This window comes from Vicia villosa, linkage group LG3, assembly GCF_029867415.1.
Source record: "Vicia villosa cultivar HV-30 ecotype Madison, WI linkage group LG3, Vvil1.0, whole genome shotgun sequence".
Classification (NCBI taxonomy): Eukaryota; Viridiplantae; Streptophyta; class Magnoliopsida; order Fabales; family Fabaceae; genus Vicia; species Vicia villosa.
In genome coordinates this window covers 157,113,659-157,136,602 of record NC_081182.1, presented here as the reverse complement: position 1 = coordinate 157,136,602, position 22,944 = coordinate 157,113,659, and the positions used below count along the sequence as shown (strand labels likewise).

The 22,944-nt window shown below is 37.4% G+C and overlaps 1 protein-coding gene across 1 annotated transcript; it reads left to right on the top strand.

The window, feature by feature from the left end:
- The first annotated feature begins 879 nt into the window (after positions 1 to 879).
- Positions 880 to 6,374, top strand: LOC131662535 (Holliday junction resolvase MOC1, chloroplastic). Its single transcript, XM_058932353.1, has 6 exons — positions 880 to 1,365; positions 1,595 to 1,700; positions 2,177 to 2,229; positions 3,524 to 3,655; positions 4,517 to 4,589; positions 6,027 to 6,374. Exons 1-6 carry the CDS (start codon positions 997 to 999, stop codon positions 6,119 to 6,121), a joined length of 828 nt encoding a protein of 275 aa, XP_058788336.1. The 5' UTR covers positions 880 to 996; the 3' UTR covers positions 6,122 to 6,374.
- The last annotated feature ends 16,570 nt before the right edge of the window (positions 6,375 to 22,944 follow it).

The window sequence follows — 22,944 nt, the reverse complement described above, 5'->3', positions numbered from 1 at the left end:
AGCTGTGCCGAGGGGTACATCACATGGTACTATAGAGTCTCACATTCATACATGCTTCCAGCTGCAGAGGGAGGTCCCCTAGACCATCCCACGAGGAGATTCTCCGTGCGCATCAGGCTCAGTTGGACCACGCTGAGGATCTTCTTCCTCTGTGTCGTCAGATAGCTGATAGGGGCATCAGAGCCATTGCAGAGAGTGCATTTCTGTACCGTCGACATCGTGTCAAGACCCGTGGGACACTTGATGCTAGGGGTAGAGCCAATAGATCCCTTAGTGGATTCGGAGGGGATGCGCATGATGGTACGCAGGAGGACGCCCGACATACTCAGTAGTTATATTTGATGATGTATTTATATTTTATTTTTGTTTGTATTTGATGATGTACTCGACACTTTGACCGACATTATTTATATATTTTATTTTTATTGGTCTACCTACTGTTGTCTTTAAATTTTATTACCGAATATGAAAAATGTATGTCTTTAAACATGGAGTTTCATCATGAAAATGACATGAATTAAAAAAAAACAGACTGTTCCATAAATGCACCTACGGAACACTCAATTTCACCACCTTCCGTAGATGCATCTACAGAAGTATTATTAAAATGAAAATAAAGTGAAGTTAACTTTGTTTTCTTGTATTTTATACGTTTCCGTAGATGCATCTACATAAGAAATCAAATTTTTATAAAAAATGAGATGCTTCCGGATGTCTATTTACGGAAGCAAGGGACAAAAATGGAAAATTGTCTTGTGTGTAAGAGAACTATGAGATGAATTGAGAAACTTTCTAAAATAATGTGCATGTCAATTAAACTTTAAATTTAAATATAGTAAAAATGTTTAATTTAGCTATTAGGAAACCCGAAGATTGAAGAGGCGAAATAAATTGAATTTGATTTTAGTTTTCATCAATTTTCTTCCCTCCTTTATCTTTCTCTAAACACTCGTCTTCATTTATTTTTTTTCAGCAGCATATAATAAAATAATACCCATGGAATCCCTGAAAATGCAATTAACGCCAGAATTTCATCAAACCCAATTGCATTTGATGAACAAATTTAGTTCCAAACTCAAACCCACTATTGATATCAGGTCCTTGTGTGCCTCTTGTCATTCGCATACCCAGAATCTCAAGAACCCTGAAATCATAGTTCCTGTCAGAAAGCGTAGGTCCGTGGCTTCTTCCAATGATCAACTCAAGGAGAATTGGCTGGCTTCAATCTCTTACTCTACTCCAGGAAATACCCATCTTTTGAATGAAGACAAAATTGACAGCTCCAGATGGTTCCTTGGAATCGACCCAGATGTTTCTGGCGCTGTTGCGTTGTTGAAAATCCACGATTCTGTTTGTTCGCCTCAGGTACCACACTAATAAACTTCTTTTTCAAGTGAGATAGACTCTGAGACGGCTGCGGTTTTGAACTTTAGGGTATTGTTTTGATAAAAATGTATACACGGGCCCAATTGCGCATGTTTATAATTATATAGAGGGCGGTTTATAGACATGAGTTAGCCTTAACCACATTTCTTAGATTTTGTTCAGAATTTTATTTACAAAATATGTGAGCATACCAGTTCAACATATGCAGGTATTTGATTCTCCTCATGTGCAATTACTTGTTGGTAAAAGAACACGAAGACGTTTAAATGCCAATTCTATTGTTCAGTTGGTCCGTAGTTTTGATGCCCCACCTGGTATTCTAAACTCTTCTTTACTTTACTTATAGTCTTTTATGTTTTCTTTCTAACTCAGACTATTATTATTATATATATATATATATATATATATATATATATATATATATATATATATATATATATATATATATATATATATATATATATATATATATATATATATATATATATATATATATATATATATTCATACTGTCACTATAATATGTTGAGAGGTGAGACATTCATACTCACTTGATTTCTTGTATGGATTTGTCTCGTTGTATGTGTTTGATTAATATTTATCATTTACATTTTAAAAGTTAGATTCATAGTGCCATTTACATTAATAATCTAATTCCTGTGTTTCTGTGCAAAATGTTAATGGATTGAGTATTGGTGTATGTTTTTTAAATCATTCTGGCCTTTTCATTTATTGAAGGTTGATACTGTTTGTGGTTGGATATTTGCAAACTGATTCTTGATTTGATTAGGAACTACTGCATATATAGAGCAGTCAATCCCTTTCCCCAAAGACGGGAAGCAGGTTAGTATGCTCTCACTCAAATTACTTTTTAAAATACTTCATTTATCACTGCTTATTAATAACTCATTACTATTTTAATAATACTAATTAGTCGGTCAGCTGGCCGTGACATGATTTACATGATTATGTATGTATCAACTTCTCACTGCTGGAAAGAAAACTCTGCCTAAAGAATCTGCATGTATAAATTGCTTTGCCTTTCAGCTTCACTCACACATATTCCTTGAGTGGCAATGAAAAACCTTCAATTGTTCAAAAAATATTCATTGTGATCAAATTAAAATATACCATGATTATTTCATTTAGCATGGACACTAGGGAGTTGTGTAAGGCTGACTTGTTGGGAAAGCTAGAATAGAGTTTGTTGTCAAGGGTTGGCTGGCAGTACTACTATATACTGATTAAGATGAATATTCTCGCACTTCTTAAACTACTTGAGTGGCATTTTACTAAATAACATATTTATCAAGTGATTTCTGAAGCCATCTATTATTGGTGCTAATCAAATTTATGTGTTATATATGATGGAAATTGGTAAAGATGAAAATTGACCTAGATATGTTTTTCATTCCTCAAATATACAGAGTTTTTAGTTTAGTTCCTGTATATTTTCCCTCCTTTTAAACCTTCTTTAAATTTCTTAGTCTGGACTTTGAGCCCCTGATATTGATTCTTACCACCATGGTTGGTTTTACTTGTTGGAGATTCCCCGCTACTAGTTGGTAATAGTGGTTGAAGGAGGTAATGAGTTTGCAGTGTCAAGTGGTTGTTATGGTTATGGTGATGGTATTTTTGATGAAAACTAGCTGGTGTTGACGGGAGAGGTGGGGATTGAAGGAGAGGGGAAGAGTGTTAGGTTAGGGAAAGGAAGCGAAGAAGATGAAAGGGATGGGGTGGTGACATGCCACCCAGATTTTTTTAGCTTGTGACCGTGCTTGTATCATTGTATGGCCTTTTCTTATCCACATCATCATCTGAGAGATTGCAACTATGGCAGGGGCTAGCAGTCAGTCCAGACTCCGAAAAAAACGAAGGATCAAAAGGAGAATTTTTTTTAAGAGACCAACTGAAATTAAAACATGCCATGTTTAGAGGGTCTAAACATATTTTTGTCTGGAACATTCAATATCCAAAGTTATGTGATTTTTCTTTAAAGCAATGCATGTATGCTACGTTATATTTTCAGTTTCTTTTTTAAATAATATTTTAATTTACTCCTATTAACATTAGAAAAATATGTATCAATGTGTGATTTTAGCTCAAACTAATATTTTCCCCATCTTTTGCATTCAAGGGCTGGTGGAGTGGAGGATTTGGGTACGGGCTGTGGATTGGGATCTTAGTTTCCGCAGGATTTACTGTTGTTCCAGTGCCATCTTTTACTTGGAAAGCTAAGTTTGAACTCTCTGGAAGCAAGACTGCAAAGGTTGGTTTGGTCGTGACGTTACAGATTAGAGTGGGTGTTTTCAAATTATCACATGCAGTTTTTCTTCCACTTTCAATGTTTTTATATTGTTTACAAAAACTTAGGAATTAACATCATATTTGCTGATTTGACAAGCATGTTGCTGTTTTGTTTATAAAAGATACTGGTGTGACCTACACTTTAAAAATTGTACATACAAGAAATATTTGCTTAGTATGAAAGAATTATTTCCATCCTTTATCTCTATGGGGATGCTATGCATGTGAAATCTTTTTCATTCTCAGGAATCATGTCTTTTGAGAATCACAATTCCTCGAAATGTATAAATTGTATTTGGCAAGCCTAATCCCTAAAATAGTTTTGGGGGTATGAGACAACAGTGTTTTTTTGGAAGTTTTTCATCTTTTTTTAATTCTAAAATAAGTCTTTCCCCCGTGACGCATGCCAGAATGCCACCCCCTCTGTTCCCAATCAATCTGTGTTCTTGCACAAGATTTTTACATCTGGTTATGGAAATCTTGGATTGCCAACTAACCATCTTGCGGCATGTGAAAATTTTCTTTTACTAAGAAACATAATTTACAAAATATCTTGGTAATGCTAGTTTCCTGATAATATTTTATTGCAACCTTCATACCAAACATTAAAATTTAAGATTCTCAAATTCAGATTACTAGGAAAGTGGAAACTTTAAAATACACATATAAACAATCCTTAAATGTAATCTTGTTTGGAAACACTCATTTTATACTATTGAATTTTTGATTTAGATATTTCTCTTTTCACTATAGACCTTGTTCACCAAGGATACTCATTTCATTTGTTAGCTACAGCTGTTTTTGATTTTTTATTATACTGCAGGATGATAGCAGGAAACTTGCATCCACATTATTTCCATCACTGAGTTCCCTGTTAAGCAGGAAAAAAGATCACGGTACATACTTCTTTTGTTTAGTCTATTATTCAACTACTCTGCCACTTGATGATCATAAACTATCTTCAAAGCATATTTGGAACTTGCTCAAATCCTATAATTAGTCCATTATAAAATCTGCCATGTAATTTTCAATGATGTTACCCTTGATCAGAGTCTCTTGTAGTATGGGTACAAGAAAATTCCCACTTCATCCAAAATTTTATGTTGGGATAACCCATACTCCACTTGCTTAAGAAATAACGCTTGTTATAGTTACTATACTTAATCATTAATGACTTCCTAGACATTGATTTTATTATATAATTGTTAAATTAAAAAAAAGCTGATCAAATAAATAATTTTTTCTAAAATTTAAAAACTTATTTGATATTTCATTAAATAAATTTGATTTAACATGAAAATATATTTGTTTAAAATATTAGGATACGTCAGATTATAGAAACTAACATGTATCTCTTATTCACTGCTAAGAGTCCCACAACAAATAATATATGATCTGAACATATATTTTATTAATAGAGATAACTTACACCTTACAAGCCCGTTTTGTAAGGTTGAGTTAGACTCAACCTCAATTTTGAGATAGTATAAAGTGTGAGTAAGAGTTCTCTATCGGATGAAAAAGCGAATGTTGAACATTTTATGAGTGAAGACACAGCTGTTGTTCACTAACTGTCTCATAATCAGGAATAATGGATTCCAATAAGATCTAGTTACACACAAAATCAAGCTCTGGTGGTGGCAGTCTGACAAGTGCCATTATCATGAAAAACTTGCAGAGTTGTTCGCCATGGGCTATCAAGTCACTAGTTAAAGGCATTAGGAATTGAAAATCAACCATATAATGATCAAGCTTACCGATATAAGTCTGCCTTTCCATATTCTCCTGATTTAGAGAGTTGAGACTAAGAATGACACTATAAACACAGTGGACATTGTTGGAGTAGACTTCTTTGGCCTTTTCTGAAACATCCTTGAGTGGTGAAAGCTTGGTATTGTGCTGGAGATTATCACACATTTGATGAGCAGAATTTTTGTAAACATAACAAAATTAAAGTCGGAGGAGTTATCACACATGAGTGTTGGTAGGTGAAAAATGTGCAAACGGGCGCGCCTGGTGGTGGAAAGGGTGGCGAGCTCCGAAAAATGCAGAAAAACAAGATCTGGTGGTAATGTGCACGGGTTTCACGCGCTGGGAGGATGGCAGCACATGAGAGTGCATGCGGTAGCAAACACAGACAAGATTTTGTGGAGGGATTCGCCGGAGAGAAGCACTCCAAGCTTCAGACATCAATGTGTTGTATTTGTAGCTTATCTTCTAAATCAGCCCTCTACTTCTGAATATTAGTTGAACAGATATTAAATGTGTTGATTGATTCCTGTTAATTTCTACACATTTATGTGCTCTGATTTTTTTTAAAATTTGTCTTGTAGGAAGGGCAGAGGCTTTGTTAATTGCTGCATATGGCAAAGACCAAAACAAAAGTCATGAACATACTGAGGCCATCATTGACAAATTGGAAACCTGAAAATTTACGAATTTATCAACTCCTTTCGCCCCTTCCATTGATCTGACTGCCGCCAATTGTAACGGTTCCAATTGCTATTGTAAATGTATTCCCAAGTTATTTATTATTATAGAAAATATCAAGAGCTTATTAAGAATCTATTTGGAATTTATCTTTATGATATAGTATTACAGTCCGATTTCTGAGTTTGAAGTATGAGAATGTAGTAACATTAATTAATATCTTTAAAAGAAAAATGTTGTTGCTCATGTAATCTAACATCTTTTGATATATTGTTTGACCATGAATTTTCTGCGGCATTTATTTCAAGAAAACTTTTATCTTTTTGTAAAATTTTGGGGAATTTTTCAATACACCCTTATGTAATGGGCTGCATCTATGAAAACTCGATTTTTTTTTTTTTTGGGTTTATTCGAAGATACATTTCTAAATGAATCAAATACTATTTTTTGTCCAAATTTAATTCCAAGATGCATCTCCGAATAAACCCAAGGTTAATTCGCCAATACATCTCCGAAGTCACCTTCCGTCCTTAGTAAATTAAATAGCCACCACATTTCTTAATAAAAGAGTTCATAGTTGTATATGCAAATTATGTATGGAGTAAATTCGGAAATACATCTCAAAGTAATTTTAATTCGATTAACATTGTCATTATTTGTTTCAAAGATTAATAAACACGAATATCATATAACAGAGTAATGCGTTAATTGATCAGAAAGACAATCATAGTACAACAATTATTCTCAAAGTATGAAAAAAATATACAAAATGCAATCAAATGCATAATCTACTGAGTATGCCTACGGTAACCCAAGACATTCTATGCGTCGGTAAGAATGGAATGTGCTAGGTCAATCGCTTCATCACCACCTTTCTCAAATAGCCCAGACTTAATGCCCTTTCCTGTCATCCGCATAATGTTTTGAAAGATCTGCAACACATCAATGGCATGGTCATTCCTTGCCTGCTCATTCTCTAGGATCTCCTCATGAGTAGGTCTAGGCGGACGTCTAGGAGCGTATAGTGTCATGTTAGGGTGTGACAAACCAAGTCACGTAACCATCCACATAAGACCACTCAAATGTGGCTACCTGACTCCGATACTCTTTCGATACCAGACGACTCTAAAAAACCGCCAAAATGTTATCCAATTTTCTACAGACAATGCTCTCAAGAGCAGCCTAGAAGGGGGACCTCTAAATGATCTGCACATACCCAAAGTGTCGCATGCACCGCTCATACATCCAGACATCGTCATCATGCTAAGTCCGGTCAATATACGCACAAAACGACACCACAACATCATTCCTTATGTGTGGGAGATACAAGCAAGCACGTGGGTAATCCTCGATATACGATGGATCATACCCAAACCCTTGTATGCAGTGATAGTGGGTAGGGATCCATCCCGTAAAATGAATAAGAAAAAAATAGTAACAAGTGTGAAAAAAAGTTGTTTTTAACTTAATAGTGGGATTTGGAAATTACCGTAAGCAGGGTGCATGAGCTTGTCATTTGCTTTGTGGTCCAACAAGAAATTTCGCTCAGCTTGGAGTACAGGTATACCAAGCATGCGGTCCCCCAGTTCTACTCGTGAATGGCCTCAAAGTCGATGAAATACTTGAGGCATGCCACATCCACGTAGGTTTCACTTTTGTCCACAAATGACGGGTCTGTAAACAGAGTCTAAAATAAAACTGCAAGTGCACAGCCTATTGAAGTAATATATAAGATTATCGAACCACAAAGACCAATTGTCAATCTATCAACTCTATTGCTGAGGTGCTTATCTAAGGCGGTTGAGAATATTTGATATGAGTGCAGTGCAAGAAAATAAAGGAATAAAGTAAATAGCAGATAAAAGCAACAAGTTCAAATGTAATTCACGTATATATGACAGCGTTTCAGTTACACATGGATAGAATTACTTACGGGGCAATATTTTCTACTTATAGAAAGGAACAATTTAATAGGAACCTGTCGCTTTTGCGTACTAAGAACTGAGTTTACTCTTTAAGTCTACCCATTCATTTGTCACATATGAACAGTGCGCATTGCGTTAAAGTAGTGAACCTATTTTTAAGAAATAAATTACTTGTCTTAGTAATAAAGTGATTTTAACTTGGAAAATTTAACTTAAAGAGATTATTGGCTTTTGGCTAAAAATCAGATTTCAAACCCATAAACGCGTCCGAAAATAGTTTCAAAATCGTTTTCTAAAAATGTGTCAAAGATCCCTAATTAACCAAACAAACTACTTTCGCCTCTTTTTGTTTGGTTAAAAACTAATCAAGTTTGATCTTAAGTATGGGCGGCTTTCGATCTTACCCATAAACATTTAAACACAGTAAACTTGAATTAAAGGTCAAAACATCCCTAGTAGTATTTCTATTAACATAACATTTGGAACACGATCATGACAACTTTCCTTACATTCTAACCCTTATAAATTTAGCCAGACATGAAAATAAAAGCGAGCCTATAAAAACGTGTAGGCATGGTAAGAGCGGGAAACTAAATAAGGTAAAAGCGAGACAGTAAAATAAAGTAATTAGGTGAGCGTATAAAAACGTGTAGGCATGGTTAGAGCGGGAAAATAGATAAAGTAAAGCAAGACAATAAAATAAAGCAATTAAATAAAACCTGCTCCAATCGGAGTCTTTGAATCTGGTACAAGCGAAAAGTAAATGGCGAGGAAATATAAGTAGTGGTATGATGAACTTCAACCAAAGTGCTCAAAACCCGATTACAGACTCAATCTACACCGTGACAACTCTTCGACGCGAAGGGATTGTCACTTTACAGATACTGATGGTATATGGCTTAAGTAGTAACTAAGCTTAGATGGTTTGAAGAAAATGAAAAATGAAATTATATATAGAGGTTCTTGAAGATGCGCAAAGACATGAGTGCCCCTCAACTCCTTCTGAGCGGGAAACTTTTTACACAGACCGCGCCCGCGGAGGGGGGTTCCGCGGCCGCGGAGCAGGCCAACATGGAGAACATGGGAACGTGGAAATAAAAGGGACATTACCTGCAAATGAGCCAAGAACAGACATAACACAATAAAATAACCCAAAAAATAATGAAAAACATGTGCAAATCGAGTCAATTATATGGTGCGTTTTAGTGCGATCAACAAACATGGACGTGCCAACAAGGAATAGGAAGAAGCACCTTAATGCACACTCCCTATGGAAGCTAACCTGTAGATCATCGGCTTACGAGTCTTGGGCTATATCTAAGTTGTCGTTATACAATGTCTCCAATCAAAAAAACTTAGCATGCGCACCCCTGGTGATGTTACACTGCTTCATGGCTGCCTCAGGGTCAGCTCCCAAATAAACCACCATCATCTCTACTACATCAGCCTTGGTGATCCTAGAATGATTAAGCAACCTTCCTCTAATGGGAAGGTGTAGCAGGCAAGCGACATCTTCTAATATAATAGTCATCTCGCCAATGGGGAGGTGGAAAAATGACGTTTTGCTATGCCATCTCTAAAAAAATGCCGCATGCATGCCACGATTGATGTTGTTGTACCCGGAAACACAAAGACCTACAAGACTGGAGGACCAGAGTACACTAAGGAACTACTCTTCTTGAGGTTGAGCAAACTTATGAATATTTTCGGAATGGTTGAAGATTTCATACACCCGTTCCTGTTGAAAATAAAATGTAACAGTCTTAGTCGGATTGAATTTGTTTAAAATATAAAAAATAGAACCGTTAAGATATATAGCTTTTCGTCCTAAATAGGCGGAGCCACTTGATCTCTAATGCATACCAGTAATGAAGTGTCTATGGGCCCTCCTGGATAAAAGTTTGCAAGTGGGACCTGGTGTGCAACAAGGGCCTCCTCCTCTTGGTGTGCAGTGTAACACCCCATAATTTCCATTATTTAATTTAATTGAAATTTAAATTATTTATTTGGATTAATTGGCATTTTTGGTGAATTATTGGGAAAATTATGAAAATAGAACAATTCGGCCTAACTATTAGATGTAATAGTAATAAGGGAGTGAGAGAGAGACTAAGCCCATTAGTGAAATAAGATAGTAAGAATGAGAATTAGGGTATTCTCATAACATCTCATTTAGTGAAAGAAGGAAGAGAAAGCAAAAGAGGAGAAGAGAAACCTAAAAGGTGAAAGAGAAAGGAAGAAGAGAAGAACCTTCAAGAGCATTTGGCTAAGGTAAGGGGTGACAATCCTTTTAGCCTATATTATCAGTTTAGATATGATAAGATTGATTTTGTATATTGTTTGTCTCAATGGAATGTTTTAGGGTTTGGTAGATTTTATAAGATTTTGTGAATCAAAGCATGTTTGATGATGTTTGTATGTGAATCCATGGTTAGTAACATGTTTAGGAACCTTATATGGGTGCTAAATTGGTGTCAATTGATGTATAAATCGTATGAGGGTTAGTGGTTGTTGTGTGAGGTGACTGGGGAAGGAAAATGAGAATTTTTGGGTTTTTACGCAGCATGAGTCGACCTATACAGAAGCCAGGGTCGACTTGAGCTAACCTGCAAAAGCAAAGATCTGGGTTTTTTCAGCATGAGTCGACTCATGGGTCGACCTGAGCAAACCCGCATGGTATCCAATTTTTTTGGCAGATTTTGTAAAGACCATAACTTTTGAACCGTAAGTCCGTTTTAGTCGCCATTTTGAGCGTTGGAAAGGTAATTGAATGTTTTATCTAATGAGTTGGGTTAATGAGTAGTGGCTCGATTTTATTTTAAAAATTCCGATTTAATTTATTATGGAGTATTTATACATTGTGTGCATATTTTGACTAGATGTGGCAATGTGGTGATGTTGTAATAGCGTAACTGTGATACTTATGCTATGTTGGTGTGAATTATGTAACACCTTTCTAATACCCCGCATAAATAATAAACAATAATCAGAGTAAACATGAAAAAGGGCATTACAACTTCCAAATAATTAAACAATAATACTCATGTCATGCCATAAAAGAGGACGTCAACCAAATTTATTCAGATCATCATGTTTAACACAGCGGAATTATCTTTAACATCTGAATAACAAACAGCCAAGTCACAGACTTAAAACATCAACATAAAGATCCATCCAAAATAAAAAGAGTTTAACAAATAACTCTAAACGACGCCCCCAGTGTTACACGACCAGAGTATGACACGGACCCAACTGACTCTAACGAACTACTTGACGAGCTAATCCTCACCAAGTACGAGAGCTACTCCTCAATCTGAAAAATAACAACAGTAAGGGTGAGTCTCATTCACATTTAACTAATGTTATAAGATATAGATAATAAAATATCATTTCACATGCCATTCACCCAATCACAGTCATGATCAGATTCAAACCATACAATCAGTAAGCAAACAAACGAATTAACACATATTATAACATTGGACAATCTTCCATTCATGTTATAATAGCAAAACAGCCTAATGAAATGCAACTACATGCATGTGGTACCAAAATCTGGGATAACCCAACTCACCGACCCACCATCGTCAAGGATACGGTAACACCCACTCACTAATTCCACACAATGGGAATTAGCTACCACTGATCCACCATCGTCAAGGACCAGCCACATAATGATTATGAATGCATGCATCAACCATAACATGCTCATCACCCACATAAATCGATCAATGTCATAATCATTAATAAAACACGCATTTCACGCCAACAATACATGTATAATAAACACCAGTTATAACCACAACATCATACAAGTAAAACATTCATTAGGGTACCTATAAACATATCCCACCACAAACAATTAAGATTGAGTGTTTTAAAAATAATTCAAGCCACAACTCAAAACACCATTTGGGTATATAAATTATTTGATTAGCTTCACTGTGCTCGAAACGGCACCAAAATCCGGTTTACGGTTTAAAAGTTACACATTTTTAAACTTTTCAAAACGGTCTGTCGCAACAACTAACAGCACGCGGCGCCACAAACATTCGCGGCGCGGAACGAATCGGAACAACGCCTTCGCGGCGCAAACAAGGTTTCGCGGCGCGGAACGAGAAGGAACTACGCCTTCGCGGCGCGGCCATATGCTCGCGGCGCGTACTGAACACAACAAAACTTCCTGGCCTTCTGCCAAGCAGTTCGCGGCGCCAACCCCTGGACGCGGCGTGAACTGGCGATTTCCAGAACTCCGAATAGCAGAAAACAGCCTGCGATTTCGTCCCTCTTTCACCGAATCACTACCAAACCAATCTCATTCCAACCAGATTTCGCATACAGTGAAATAACACATATTATAACACATTTATAATACATTCAACCATCCAATTATCACCATACATGATCAATACAATTATTATAACTCAATTCTCCCAAAACCTAACATTTCTACAACCTAAGCATAACCCAATTGATCCGAATAACACGATCAAATTCTATCATACTACCTATAATCCCATAATAGAAGATAAATGGAAGAGTCCCCCCTTACCTGAAGGTTGATTCTTCGCTCTTCCTTGGGTCGCACTTCTCCGCTCCTCTTCTCTTTCCTCGTTCAGACTTCTTTTCCCAAAATGCTGTAACCCTCTCTATTCCACAACTCCTCCTATTTTATTAAAATTGAAATAAAATTGTTTTAATTAGTAATAGGGCCTACCAATGCACCCCCTTCCTTACTAACCACAACTCAAGCCCAATTGTTTAATTCCTCATAATCTTCCATAATTCCAAATAATTCCCCATAATTCAATTAAATTAATTAAATTAAATTATGAAAATAAATGGAGTGTTACAACTCTCCCCCACTAAATAGTTTTCGTCCTCGAAAACATACCTTAGGCAAATAACTCTGGATAGGAATCCTTCATCTGACTTTCTAGTTCCCAAGTCACATTCCCACCTGCTGGTCCTCCCCAAGCTACTTTGACCAGTGCTATCTCTTTGCCACGCAATTGTTTCAGCCTTCGATCTTCAATCCTCATAGGCAGAGTTTCAACTGTCAGATTATCCTTTACCTGCACATCATCGACTTGGATCACATGAGATGGATCAGCAATGTACTTCCTCAACTGCGACACATGGAATACATCATGCAGATTCGTAAGTGTCGGTGGCAACGCAATACGACACGCCACTTCTCCAACCCTCTCCGTAATTTGAAACGGACCAATAAAACGCGGAGTCAACTTCCTTGACTTCAGTGCTCTACCAACACCAGTTGTAGGAGTCACCCTCAAGAACACATGATCCCCTTCTTGAAATTCAAGTGTCCTTCTCCTTTTATCATGATAACTCTTCTGACGACTCTGAGAAGTCTTCATCTTCTCCTGAATCATCTTAATCCTTTCTGTTGTCTCCTGAACAATTTCCGGCCCAATCACAGCACCTTCGCCAGATTCGTACCAACATAAAGGCGTTCTACACCTCCGACCATACAAAGCTTCAAACGGAGCCATACCAATACTCGAGTGAAAACTATTATTGTAAGTAAATTCGATCAAGGGTAGATAACTATCCCAAGCACCGCCTTTTTCCAACACACAAGCACGCAACAAATCTTCTAGTGATTGAATAGTTCTTTCTGTCTGTCCATCCGTCTGTGGATGATAAGCAGAACTCAATCTCAGTTTAATACTCAAAGCCTTCTGCAAACCTTCCCAGAATCTGGATGTAAACCTTGGATCTCTATCTGACACGATACTCGAAGGAATACCATGTAAACTCACTATCTTCTTAATATACAATTGAGCCAACGTCTCCATTGGGTAATCCATTCTCATTGGTATAAAGTGAGCAGACTTCGTCAACCTGTCCACAATAACCCAAATAGCTTCACAATTCTTCACCGTCCTCGGCAAACCTGAAACAAAATCCATTGATATACTATCCCACTTCCATTCCGGAATAAATAACGGTTGCATAGCTCCATACGGTTTCTGATGCTCAACCTTCGACTTCTGGCAAGTCAAACAAGCATAGACAAATTCAGCTATTTCCTTTTTCATTCCAGGCCACCAAAACAGCTTCTTTAAGTCCTGATACATCTTGGTAGCACCAGGATGAATACTCAATGCGCTACGATGTCCTTCTTCAAGAATACTCTTCCTCAATTCGGCAATGTCAGGAACACAAACACGATTACCAAACCTCATTATACCATTCTCGTCGATTCTGAATTCACCTCCTTTATCTTGGTTAATCAGAGTCAACTTATCAACTAACTCTACATCAGTCTTCTGACCTTCTCGGATTTCCTCAAGAATACCACTAGTCAGCTTCAGCATACCCAATTTAACACTGGTAGGAGTGTCTTCACATACTAAACTCAAATCTCGGAATTGTTCGATTAAATCCAATTCTCTCACCATAAGCATAGACATATGCAGGGACTTCCTACTCAATGCATCGGCAACAACATTTGCTTTACCCGGATGATAATTTAGTTCAAAATCATAATCCTTGAGAAATTCTAACCATCTTCTTTGTCTCATATTTAGCTCTTTTTGGTTAAAGAGATACTTCAAACTCTTGTGATCACTAAATACTTCAAACCTTGAACCATATAGGTAATGCCTCCACAATTTCAACACAAATACCACTGCTGCCAACTCTAAGTCATGAGTCGGATAGTTTCTCTCATGCACTATGAGTTGTCTCGACGCATAAGCGACTACCTGTTGATTCTGCATTAGTACACCTCCTAATCCCGACAACGAAGCATCACAATAAACAACAAAAGATTCCGCCGGATTCGGCAAAATCAAGATCGGCGCACTAGTCAACCTCTTCTTCAACTCTTGGAATCCTTCTTCACATTTCGAATCCCAAACAAAAGCTTGACCCTTCCTAGTCAACTTAGTTAACGGCAATGCTAACTTTGAAAAACCTTCAATGAACTTTCTATAGTAACCCGCAAGACCAAGGAAACTACGGATTTCGGAAACTGACTTCGGAGCTTCCCACTGAGACACTGCTTCTACTTTCGTTGGGTCAACGACAATACCATCCTTAGAAATTACATGCCCAAGAAAGCTTACTTCATTTAACCAGAACTCACACTTTGACAGTTTTGCATAGAGTTTCTTTTCCTTCAATAGTTCCAATACCACTTTAAGATGATCCGCATGCTCTTCTTCATTCTTAGAATATATTAAAATATCATCAATAAATACTACTACGAACTGATCCCGATAAGGATGGAAGATCCTATTCATATACTCCATGAAAACCCCCGGTGCATTGGTTACTCCAAATGGCATCACTGTATATTCGTAATGACCATACCTCGTTCTAAATGCCGTTTTCTGAATATCGTCCGTCTTCACCCGAATCTGATGATATCCCGACCTCAAGTCAATTTTGCTGAACACACACGCCCCAACTAGTTGATCCATCAAATCATCAATCCTCGGCAAGGGATACCGATTCTTGATAGTAACCTTGTTCAGTTGTCTGTAATCCACACACAACCTCATTGAACCTTCTTTCTTCTTCACTAGTAACACCGGTGCACCCAACGGTGAGACACTAGGACGAATAAATTTCTTCTCAAGTAACTCTTCCAATTGACTCTTCAACTCAGTCAATTCCGATGCCGACATACGATAAGGTGCCATCGACACAGGACTAGTTCCAGGAATTAATTCAATAGCAAAATCTACCTCCCTCTCTGGCGGTAATTCCCTTACATCTTCGGGGAAAACTTCCGGAAATTCACATACTACCGGTAAGTCACTACTCACCACTTTCTTTTTCACTTCCATGGACGCAATCAACATAAACACGGCAGCTCCGTCCTTCATTGCTTTATCCACTTGTCTAGCCGTCAACTCTAAGTCCTCAACACTGACATCTTCAGGAAAAATAACCGTTTTCGTGAAACAGTTGATATGAACCCGGTTAAATTGCAACCAATTCATGCCCAGGATAACATCCAGTTGTTCCAACGGAAGGCACACTAAGTCCATTCCGAATTCTCTACCAAAAATATCAATTGGACAGTTCAAACAAGCAAACGAAGTAGTCACTGAACCCGACGCAGGAGTGTCAATGATCATACTTCCATTAATATCTGATATTTCCAAATTCAGGCGTTTTGCACAATCCAATGAAATAAACGAGTGAGTTGCTCCAGTATCTATTATTGCAATTAAAGGAGTGCCATGGATAAAATACGTACCTTTAATCAACCGATCCTCTGGAGTAGTCTTCGAACCAGATAAGGCGAACACCTTACCACCAGCTTGATTCTTCTTCGGCTTAGGACACTTAGGACTAATATGACCTTCTTCCCCGCAGTTGAAACAAGTTACAGTGTTCCCTTTGCACTCAATAGCAATGTGACCTGCCTTTCCACATCTATAACACTTCTTTTCCTCACTTTTGCACTCGTGAATGCGATGTCCAGGTTCTCCACACTTGAAGCACTTAATAGGGGCACTAGAGTCTCCCCCACTAGGCTTCTTCCAGCCTCCAGCTTTCTGGTTACCCTTACCATATGGCTTACCACGATCCATATGCTTTTTCCCTTTCCTGTCGACTAACTCGCGAGAGTGTGACGACTTCAGTTTAATATTGTCCTCTTCAAAGATTCGGCTGCAGTCAACCAAATCAACAAACCTGCGAATCCTCTGGTATCTGATACCTTGTTTAATCTCATGACGGAGACCATTCTCAAACTTAACACACTTCGAGAACTCGCTAGCCTCATCATTGTTGTAGTGGACATAATACTTTGCCAGTTCAACAAACTTGGACGCGTACTCCGGCACGGTCATGTTACCTTGTGTCAGCTCCAAAAATTCAATCTCTTTCCTGCCTCTAACATCCTCAGGAAAGTACCTCCGCAAGAATTCTCTCTTGAACACAGCTCAAGTGATTGCAATACCTGCAGCTTGCAGTTCATCCCTACTAGCCATCCACCAATCATCAGCTTCCTCAGACAGCATGTGAGTCCCATATCTCACCTTCAGATTTTCGTCACAATCAATCACCCGGAAGATCCTTTCAATTTCCTTCAGCCACTTCTGGGCGCCTTCGGGGTCGTGAGTGCCTTTGAACAACGGAGGGTTGTTCCTCTGAAAACTGTTCAGCTGCCTGTCAGCACCAATTCCAGCTCCATTGGCATTCCCTCCTAACACACCAGCAATCATACCGAGAGCCTCAGCAATCGCGTCGTCGTTCCTTCCTCCTCTTCCGGCCATTGTTCTGCTAAATGTCAAACAATATTTATTAGAACAAGAAGTATCGACAGTGTCAATCTTACACTAATCGCATACGAGGAATTAACCGACACTAAGACTCTGACTCAAACGACCGACTATGCTCTGATACCACTATTGTAACACCCTTCTAATACCCCGCATAAATAATAAACAATAATCAGAGTAAACATGAAAAAGGGCATTACAACTTCCAAATAATTAAACAATAATACTCATGTCATGCCATAAAAGTGGACGTCAACCAAATTTATTCAGATCATCATGTTTAACACAGCGGAATTATCTTTAACATCTGAATAACAAACAGCCAAGTCACAGACTTAAAACATCAACATAAAGATCCATCCAAAATAAAAAGAGTTTAACAAATAACTCTAAACGACGCCCCCAGTGTTACACGACCAGAGCATGACACGGACCCAACTGACTCTAACGAACTACTTGACGAGCTAATCCTCACCAAGTACGAGAGCTACTCCTCAATCTGAAAAATAACAACAGTAAGGGTGAGTCTCATTCACATTTAACTAATGTTATAAGATATAGATAATAAAATATCATTTCACATGCCATTCACCCAATCACAGTCATGATCAGATTCAAACCATACAATCAGTAAGCAAACAAACGAATTAACACATATTATAACATTGGACAATCTTCCATTCATGTTATAATAGCAAAACAACCTAATGAAATGCAACTACATGCATGTGGTACCAAAATCTGGGATAACCCAACTCACCGACCCACCATCGTCAAGGATACGGTAACACCCACTCACTAATTCCACACAATGGGAATTAGCTACCACTGATCCACCATCGTCAAGGACCAGCCACATAATGATTATGAATGCATGCATTAACCATAACATGCTCATCACCCACATAAATCGATCAATGTCATAATCATTAATAAAACACGCATTTCACGCCAACAATACATGTATAATAAACACCAGTTATAACCACAACATCATACAAGTAAAACATTCATTAGGGTACCTATAAACATATCCCACCACAAAAAATTAAGATTGAGTGTTTTAAAAATAATTCAAGCCACAACTCAAAACACCATTTGGGTATATAAATTATTTGATTAGCTTCACTGTGCTCGAAACGGCACCAAAATCCGGTTTACGGTTTAAAAGTTACACATTTTTAAACTTTTCAAAACGGTCTGTCGCAACAACTAACAGCACGCGGCGCCACACACATTCGCGGCTCAGAACGAATCGGAACAACGCCTTCGCGGCGCAAACAAGGTTTCGCGGCGCGGAACGAGAAGGAACTACGCCTTCGCGGCGCGGCCATATGCTCGCGGCGCGTACTGAACACAACAAAACTTCCTGGCCTTCTGCCAAGCAGTTCGCGGCGCCAACCCCTGGACGCGGCGCGAACTGGCGATTTCCAGAACTCCGAATAGCAGAAAACAGCCTGCGATTTCGTCCCTCTCTCACCGAATCACTACCAAACCAATGTCATTCCAACCAGATTTCGCATACAGTGAAATAACACATATTATAACGCATTTATAATACATTCAACCATCCAATTATCACCATACATGATCAATACAATTATTATAACTCAATTCTCCCAAAACCTAACATTTCTACAACCTAAGCATAACCCAATTGATCCGAATAACACGATCAAATTCTATCATACTACCTATAATCCCATAATAGAAGATAAATGGAAGAGTCCCCCCTTACCTGAAGGTTGATTCTTCGCTCTTCCTCGGGTCGCACTTCTCCGCTCCTCTTTTCTTTCCTCGTTCAGACTTCTTTTCCCAAAATGCTGTAACCCTCTTTATTCCACAACTCCTCCTATTTTATTAAAATTGAAATAAAATTGTTTTAATTAGTAATAGGGCCTACCAATGCACCCCCTTCTTTACTAACCACAACTCAAGCCCAATTGTTTAATTCCTCATAATCTTCCATAATTCCAAATAATTCCCCATAATTCAATTAAATTAATTAAATTAAATTATGAAAATAAATGGAGTGTTACAAATTATGTATTGGTATTGTGTACTATATGCTATTTTTGATACATGGAATTGATGAATGCTAATTGGTGGGCATTTTTGTGATTGTTACATGATGAATGTATGTTGTACAATAGGTGGATAATTCAATATGTTGAATTATAATGATATGCTTAAATGTTAAGATTATATAGATAATTCTTAATTGCATATGTTTTGGTAATTGTATGTATACATGATGCTTAAATTTAACAAATGTATATGTTGTTTTTGGTGGTTGTTGAGAATGACATTGATTGTCTTGTATGCAATATGTCATTTGTGATTGATAAATGCTATGTGAATGCTATTGATGACTGTAATAGATGTGGTGACGTTGTGATAACATGATTGTGATATTGATGTGATATTGAGTGTGAGTATGTATAATTTGATTATTGAATGATGCTGAAACATGAACATACTGAATTCGGTGTTGATATCGGTGAGTTATGTTGAGATGAATTTGTTCATCGTATCGGTGATGATGGTGAGTATATTATATGTTATGCATGAATTCATAATCATTTTGGTGGCTGAATCCCGATGACGTTTGGATTAGTGGAGGCATAATTCCCATTGTGTGGAATTAGTGCTGGCAGGGCCGTATCCCGGTGATGTTTGGATCGGTTAGATGGGTTAATCCCATGATGATTGGTACCACATGCATAGAGTCAGTGCATTTGCATATGTGTTGTAATAACATGATTGGAAGATTTCCAGTGTTATTTCATGGTGATGTGGTTAATTGTATATTGTGTTGTTGGTGTATATTTTCTGAAAATCTAAATACATTGCAGTTAGGTGAATGATATGCTTATGATGTTTTGTCGTCATGAACTTATAATATAGTTTAATTGTGATATGTCTCACCCTTACTGTTGATCATTTTCAGATTAAGGAGAAGCGGCGTTGTGCTTGGTGAGGATAGCTTGTAGGCTAGTCCGTTTAGTTTTCATGTCGGTGTCATGCTCTGGTCTTGTAACACTGAGGAACGCTTGTTTTAGAGTTGTTTTTATACTCTCATTTTATTAGTTTTCGGATTATGATTAATTGGTTTGTGAATCAGTGATTTGGTATGGACATTGAAGGTTTATGTTATTTAGTTTTTAAATTATTTCCGTTGTGTTGAACATGGTTTACTAAATAATGGCATTTTGTTCCTCGTGCAAGCATGACAATCAATTTGATATTTTGTTTCTTTTGAATTGTGACATCCTTGTTTCATGTTTACTCTGAATTTTATATTATATTCCGTGAGGGTTTAGAAGGGTGTTACAATAGTGGTATCAGAGCATAGTCAGTCGCTGTGGCCTGTGTCTTGTTGTTAATTATTCCTTTGTTATGCGACATGTGTGTGAAACACTGTCGGTACTCGGTGTGTTCCTAGCTGTTTGTCTGTAAAGGTGGGATTGAAACAAGTGGCGGAGAAGATGTTGCTATGTGCGACATTATGCTTAGATAACTTTGGACATAATATGGAGGATGCTATTGCAGTTGGGTAACGATGGTTTATGCTACCATTATGGTTTTCGACTACCTATTGACAAATTGAGGAACTGATCACCCTTAATCTCTTGTTAATAGTAGACATGATCGTATTGGATGGGATATACTGTCTTGCCAACTTGATAGTAGTAAGGTGGATGACTCTAAGCAAGGTGGTGTTTTGTTATTGACTTTTATGGCAACCTTGGATGTTCATGAGAAGAGAACAAATGAAGAATTGTCATTAGTTTGAGATTTTATGGAGGTACTTCTTGAGGATGTGTCATACCATAAAATTTTCCCATCACATTTTTACTTTCAAGCTCATACAAGTATCAAAAGCTCAAGACTTGATTGAATGCACACTCCCCTAATCAAAGGGTCATCAAATTAGGGTTTTGGATTTGCTAAGGATAAAGGATGTATCAAGGCCTCAAGTAAGCTTCATATGATCTCTTAGGATTCGAATCATCTTCATGACAAGTTTCAAGCCTCAGTTTACAAGATTGCTCAGTCAAATGCTCAAATGGTCAACAGTCGATCAGTTTGACCTAAAAGTCAACTATGGTCAAATTACAATAAAAACTCCTGATTTTTGGTCAACATAAACATTTTAAAGTTGCATTCATCATTTAATCAAGTATTGATCATGATTCATCAAGGAGAGCTCAAAAATCATCAAAAGTCCATAAACATTTTATGTTTTTGCTGCACGTTTATGTTTTAGCCAAAATATGCCAAAGGGGGAGATTGATAGTGCATTTATTGGCTGATTGGCATCTATGTTTGGTTAAAACATAATAGCAGTAAAACATAATACTAATGTGAATCTTGCAAGTTTATAAAGAACAAAACAGGTACAAGCAAGATGTTAGATGGAATGTCATGACATCAACTCATGACATCGCGCATGCAGAACTAGAAGGAAGATTCAGTTTGTACTTAACAGATATAGAATATTCTATGTGAATATTATGTAATCCTATGTGGCACATATTTAAAGGTCAAAAGAATAATTGAAGAATTAGATCAGAAGATTGAAGATTCAGGAAGAATCAGATCAGAAGATTGAAGATTCAGCAGTTTCTAATTTAGGAAACTCTGGATTAAAAGACCTTATTTGTAGCAGAATATTTTCTGCATATTTGTAACAGCCAGAGTGCTGCGATTTGTAAGCCCATGTCCAATTGGGATCAGGTTATAAATAGGAAACTTTGTAACCTAGTTTTGCAAGCTAACCAGCATTTAGAAAGATGTAACCATTAGGGTTAGCCGTGTAGGTGAACCTCCCGGGTTGTGGGAAGGTCACTGATTTGTCCTTCTCGAAACTTGTAGGTTAAAGAAGTGATTGTCCTCACTCGAAACCTGTAGGTAAGAGTTGATTATTGTAAGCTTGATTGAAGCTGTGAAGCAGATCAAGTATGTGTTCATTGTTAATTGTGTAAATAGCTGTTGCAGGGTTGTAACAGTTAGGTATCACCAGGGAGTGAGCAGAGATTTTCTTATCTTGGATGGAGTTCTGAGATAGAGATTGCATTGGGTAGTGACTAGGTAAACCAGAGGTTGTTTATCTGTTAACTAGAGGTTGTTTATATAAAATAGTACTACTGATAGTGGAATCTTCTTCCTGGCTTGGTAGCCCCCAGAGTAGGTTAGTTAGAACCGAACTGGGTTAACTATTAACTGTGTTATTTATCTTCTGCATTATTTGTTCAGTTATGAATGTTATGACTTTGTCTATAACATCAGGTTCAGAAGTGTTAGCTGATCCTGTACAGAACCATGTAAAAACTATAATCTGGTTTTGTATGCTGAACATATGTGATCCCAGGTCTCATTGACTCTTTCCTAAGAGTAATTAAATAATGAGGGATCCTTGTATTCTACTGGTGCTACATTAATAACAGATCATATGTCTTGACATCAGGATTGACTTCCGAGTCTCTCATACCTGAATTTTCAATTGGTATTAGAGCCGGCATCCTGTGTGTTTCTGGATGAGATCTGTAAGGGATAAATTCTGGTTGTGGTAAAAGTAAAAGAGTGTTTGAACAAAGAATGTTCATATTGTATGGTCCCTTGAA